The following is a 6,000-nucleotide window of genomic DNA, read 5'->3' as shown; positions in this document are numbered from 1 at the left end:
ATATTTTCAATTTCATGAATTTAATGCTTGTAAGAATTATTTGTTATAACAGTTGTTTCTATAATGATACGGTGGAGCATCGTTTTCTTGAAAAGGGATAAGGTCGGATTATCATGCCGCGTGGTTTCTTTTACTTTATTACGCTCTTCATCTTTTTAATGTGTTATTTTCGCTATTATTACAAAATTGATGTGTTGTTATTTTCGCTATTATTATAAATGATCCTAAACCTTTTATACACTCCCACGTTGTATCTAAATTCATCTAATGATGGCTTATGAACATAAAAGTCAAAACTTGTACAAAAAAGTGGGAACATATTTTAAGAGAAATTTCGATAGACCCCTTTTTTCAGACATTTCCAATCGTTTTCTCTTTTCTGTAAAATTAAAAATTATCTGAGTGTTTGTAACAACAACCGGACTTGGCGAAAAAGTCTTAGAATTTAAAAAACAAATGCAGACTAATTAATTTTCTATGAAAGAAAAAAAAAAAAGAAATAGAACTTTGCTTATGCAAATGACCCCGTTGTCTCTTTGGTGAATATGCATGTAATTAGATTTAAGTGGGTCTAAGTTGGGCCTGTATATTGGGGGACCCTCTTTTAGCTTGAGAATTTATAATCTGATTGGGCCGTCTAATGAATGAGTTGGGCTTTAAAATGCATTCCAACATCTGAAGACGAGTCCCAGCACGCAATAAATTCCCATTAAAGCTTCAACTAGTGGTTGGATTGGATGGTCCCTGGTCGATGACACCACTCCATGGTTCTATTTATGCTCTCATACAAACACTCACGCTGCAACAATAACAATAACACCACTGTGTGATCCCTCCAATTTGAAAGCAGCGCAATGGTCTGGGAAGAGAGCATAGTGCATGACGTGAGGCTATCCTCGGTTGGGCCGGGTCAGATGACCGGGTCGGATGTGTTTCACCACCCGGGTGGGTTGGACTTGGCCATGAAACTGCACTATCTCAGAGTTGTGTACTTGTTTGATAGTGAGGCTTCGAAAGATGTAACCATAATGAAAATAAAGGATGCGATGTTCAGCTGGTTCAACCATTATTTCATCACCTGTGGCAGGTTCCGGAGATCAGAGTGTGGTAGGCCCTTCATCAAGTGTAATGACTGTGGTGCAAGGTTCATCGAAGGAAACTGTTCTAAAACACTTGAGGAGTGGCTAGCCATCAAGGACTGCTCCCTCTACAAGTTCCTTGTTTCTCACCAAGTCATTGGTCCTGAACTCTCTTTTTCTCCTCCTGTTCTGTTTCAGGTCCTTCTTTTCCCTCTCATTTTATGTCTTTTCAATATTATTTACTCAGTAATGTTTTCAAATATTAACTTTATTTACTTTTTATTTAATGGACTTGGATTAGATTACCAACTGAGAAAAAAAAAAACATTCTTTAAAATCCGAAGACAAGAAATAAAATACCGTAGGATATTGTAATTATGTTATTTCATGTCCGGTTTTTGTTGTTATTAATGTTTGCCTAATTTTGATCATAAATTTGTTTTATAGTTAAATACTATACTTTTCCAATGATGTCAATTGTTAACAATTTTGGATTTTGGATTAGGAAAGAAAATTATATGATTCAAGTAAAATCTTTCGCCTTCACTAAATAATAAACTGATTTCATCAATTATCTACGATGCATACATTAATATCTTGAAAGTGACATCATCAATTATCAACACACCCACATACAATTAGAAAATATCAACTGTACATGTACCTGTACATGTACATGTACATGACGTGTCTGTATGGGATTTGAATACAGTAACACTTTATAATTTTATGAGATTTTAATAATTTTATATCTACCTTTTTTTCTTACCTTTTAACCAATCAAATGTCTTAAAAAATACAATTCATTTTTCTTCTTATCTTTCTTTTACTTTTCTTTCTTAAACCAAAAATAGGAGAGGGAAATATCTTGAAATTTATTTGCCAAAAAGTTTCAAGTTTTCATTTCCAAAAATTATTTGTTGTCTTTATAAATTCAACTAGATGAAAAGTACATTAGTATACTCATTTTTATATCAATCAGTTTCCCTTTTTCTATATCAATATACAGTTAATAAATCAAGTTGACGTTATTTAATTTTTATTAAGACGAGATTTGATATATGATACATGTTTTAACATTACCTATTAGATTGGCCTGCAGTGAAAAACAAAATTCAATGAGACGATTTAGATATTTCTTATTTATGCTGGGATTGATATACGCAAGAGCAATGAGATGTATATGAAATTAAAATGATGAATATAAAGTGGACAAAAATTAAACATTTAGTTAAAAAGACAAAAATAAAAATGAATTAAAAATAACATAATAAAAACTCTATTAATTTTTGTAATTATTTCTTGTATTAGTTTCCCCCTCTCGACTTGATAAAGTATTGATTTTAATGTATTATGTCAACATCTTTAATTAAGAATAATAAAATTATTTTTATAATGAAATTAACATATTTAGTGAATATGATATAAATTTACATTAAACCTTAGTTGAAAAGTAATAAAGTAACTGCTAGAATTAAAGTAGCATATTTATTAAAAGTTGAGTATTTTAAAATGAAATTGAAAATATAAATTCTAAAACAGATCAATTTTAAAGATAAAAAAAGTAATTCTAAAATATTTTCAATTTCATAAATTTAATGCTTCTAATTGTTTTCTTGAAAAGGGATTATTAGGTCGGATTATCATGCCCCGTGGTTTCTGTTACTTTCTTACGCTCTTCATCTCTTTAATGTGTGTTATTTTCGCTATTATTATTATTATTATTATTATTATTATTATTATTATTATTATTATACATTGATTGATGTGTTGTTATTTTCGCTATTATTATAAATGCTTATGAACATAAAAGTCAAAACTTGTACAAAAAAGTGAGAACATATCTTAAGAGAAATTTTGATAGATCTTTTTTCCAGACATTTCCAATCGTTTTCTCTATTCTGTAAAATTAAAAATTAGCTGAATGTTTGTAATAACAACTGGACTTTGCGAAAAAGTCTTAGAAATTTTAAAAACAAATGCAGTGAAAAAGAACACTAATTAATTTTCTATGAAAGAAAAAAAAAAGAAATAGAACTTTGCTTATGCAAATGAGCCGGTGTCTCTTTGGTGAATATGCAGGTAACTAGATTTAAGTGCGGTGGAATTTCATTGGGTCTAAGTTGGGCCCATATATTGGGGGACCCACTTTCAGCTTCAGAATTTATAAACTCATTGGGCCGAGTAATGAATGACTTGGGCCTTAAATTGCATTCCAACATCCCAAGATGCGTCCCAGCACCCGGACAACCCGGACCCCAAAAGGATCCAATTTCAGCAAAACGGATTGACCCGGTTGGTGATCACTGGATCCCAGCCAACAACAAGAAAATGGACACATTCTCCTTCCACATAACAAGCACACAATTGAACTACTTGCAAGCACAAATCTGGGGTCCGAGTCTCCACCAAACCCCTGGTTTTGAATCCGTATGTGCCATGATTTGGCATTGTGTAGCCCGGGTCCGGACAAAATCCGAACCGAAAACCGTAACCGTGTGTCGAACCGACCCGTATAGGAAGGACAACGATAACATTGGTAACAACCAAGTTATATGCAAGGTTGAGGCTGGAAGTGAATGTTGCATTGTTGAGAGTGATTTGAGTGTTTTGGCAAGAATGCTTGAGGATGAAGGTGTTGATGAGAGGAAAGAAATTGAAGAAGCAATTGAGCGAGACGAAGGTGTGAGTGATTTGTTCGTGTATGGTGCGAATTTGACATTTGTGGACTTAGAAAAAATCAATTTGTATGATTTGCAATTGAAGGGACAGACGCCAAGATTTGTTTACTACACGATTCAAGGTGTTGGAGATGAAGGAGCTATTTTGGTGTATCCGGGGCCACATGATGGGAAGTTTGTGACCATGATTTTGCCAGAGGATGAAATGCCCAAGCTTAAATCTGAACTCAAGATCAATGGTCTTCTGCTTGAGGATAATTAAGTTTTAATGATATTAAGTGTTTGTCAGAGAATAAATTTCTTTTTGTTTATTTTGTAGGGTATGTTTAGTTTGCGGTATCTTAATTCATTGGTTTGATGTTGTGCCTAACGTTAAACGCATATGTGTATGGGGTGATCGTTCTTCTTGCTTTGTTGTTAAAATAATGCTTTTTTAGTAAAGAGAAATAATTTATTTTTATTGTATTTGAAGAAAAAGTGTATTTTTTATTTTTTATTTTAATTTATATTAAACTATTAATATAAATAATTATGAGTAACTTTTATATAAAAAATTTAATGATATGAGAAAAATATAAATAATTAATTATGAATACTTTTTATATAATAAATTAAATAAAATTAAAATTTGTAAATAAACTTCTAAATTATATATTATATTAGAATAAAATTTGTATATATAATGTTTTTTTAAATTAAGATGTACAAATATTATATATTATGATTCCGTATAAAATAAATAAAACATATTGATGTTTAAATTTTTCGGTATAAGCATATGTAGATATAAATCTATAAACAGTTTAAACCACAGAAAACCATCCAAGAAGCATTTGTTTAATAATAATATAAATAAAGCTAATACTGATAATAATAATAATAATAATGATGATAATTCTAATTATAATAATTTTTAATTATAATAATAATAATAATTATTATTATTATAAAAATAATAATAATAATAATAATAATAATAATAATATCAATACTAAATCAATACATACAATAATATTATATCGATAATAATAATAATATCAATATTATAAATAATAATAATAACAATACTCTTAATAATACAAATAATTATTATTTTATAATATTTAAATAAACAATTAATTTATATCATTATTTTCAAGTATTATAATTATAATTATATATATATATGAAAATAATTAATATAATAAAATACGGAAATATGACAAAAATTTAAGAAAAATAACGAAGACAAAATAAATAAAAAAATCAATTTGTTACTTGTTTTCATAAATAATGTTATTATAAATTTTTTATGCAAGAAATGATAAATATAGTAATTTTATAATTAATAAATACGAAAAGTAATAAATACTAATGTTATAGTTAATAAATACTAAATATTATTGTGCTTTGGGTGTGTACAAAGTTGTGGCCGAAAAATTTGGAAATTATAATTGTATTAAATTTCAATTGAGAAGTGTTGCAGTGTGTTACAGCTGAATTTTAATTGTATTAATTTTTTATTGAGAAATAAATTTTAATTAGATTAATATTTAAAATTTAAGGTTAAATTACCTTTTTGGTCACTCTGTTTGTCATGAAATTTCATTTTGGTTCTCATGTTTTTCGTTGTCTCAATTTGGTCCTTATTTTCTTAAAAATGACTCAATTTGGTCCTCACCGTTAACTTTGACTAGACGGTGTTAAAGTCAATGCCACGTGTCAATTTCTGGTTTTTTTGAATTTTTTTAATATTTTTTGATTTTTTTTTGAATTTTTTTTATTTTTGACATGTGTCATTTCACCGTTGTGCCACGTGTCAAAGTGACTCAATTTGGTCCCTATATTTGTTTTTAGTTTCAATTTAGTCCCAATTTTTGTAAAAATGAAGCAATATTGTCCCTCCTTATATTGAGACTCAATTTAATCTTTGTATACAACTTATGATGATATTCTTAATAAAATTGACATTTTTATTAAATATTTATAGAAATATTTTTAAATACATTTTTTTAGTTTTATTATTAAAGAAAGTTAAACCCCAAACTTAATTTCAAAAATTAACAATTTTGTCATCATATATAAAGGCGTCAAGTGTATCATATTATACAAATTTGGTAAAGATTAAAAATCAAATAACTTGTCACACATAAATTTAGGAACTAAATTTCAAGTTCAAAACAAAATCAAAGTCTAATGTTTTGTGTAGAATTTAAAGTTAATTTAAAATATTTATAGAAATATTTAATAAAAATGTTAAT

At 28.2% G+C, this 6,000-nt stretch overlaps 1 protein-coding gene across 1 annotated transcript; it reads left to right on the top strand.

The window, feature by feature from the left end:
* Positions 1–803: 803 nt before the first annotated feature.
* On the top strand, positions 804–4,231 carry LOC114176538 (protein ECERIFERUM 26-like). Its single transcript, XM_028061609.1, has 2 exons — positions 804–1,277; positions 3,162–4,231. Exons 1-2 carry the CDS (start codon positions 855–857, stop codon positions 4,020–4,022), a joined length of 1,284 nt encoding a protein of 427 aa, XP_027917410.1. The 5' UTR covers positions 804–854; the 3' UTR covers positions 4,023–4,231.
* The last annotated feature ends 1,769 nt before the right edge of the window (positions 4,232–6,000 follow it).

This window comes from Vigna unguiculata, chromosome 3, assembly GCF_004118075.2.
Source record: "Vigna unguiculata cultivar IT97K-499-35 chromosome 3, ASM411807v1, whole genome shotgun sequence".
In the NCBI taxonomy this organism is placed as follows: domain Eukaryota; kingdom Viridiplantae; phylum Streptophyta; class Magnoliopsida; order Fabales; family Fabaceae; genus Vigna; species Vigna unguiculata.
The sequence above is the reverse complement of the archived record's forward strand: the minus strand, read 5'-3'. Positions and strand labels throughout refer to the sequence as shown.

Excerpts from the sequence above, each read along its gene's own strand:
- LOC114176538 (XM_028061609.1), top strand. The coding sequence starts at position 855 with ATGGTCTGGGAAGAGAGCATAGTGCATGACGTGAGGCTATCCTCGGTT. Across the intron at positions 1,278-3,161 it reads CTCCTCCTGTTCTGTTTCAG|GTAACTAGATTTAAGTGCGG; the intron begins GTCCTTCTTTTC and ends GTGAATATGCAG.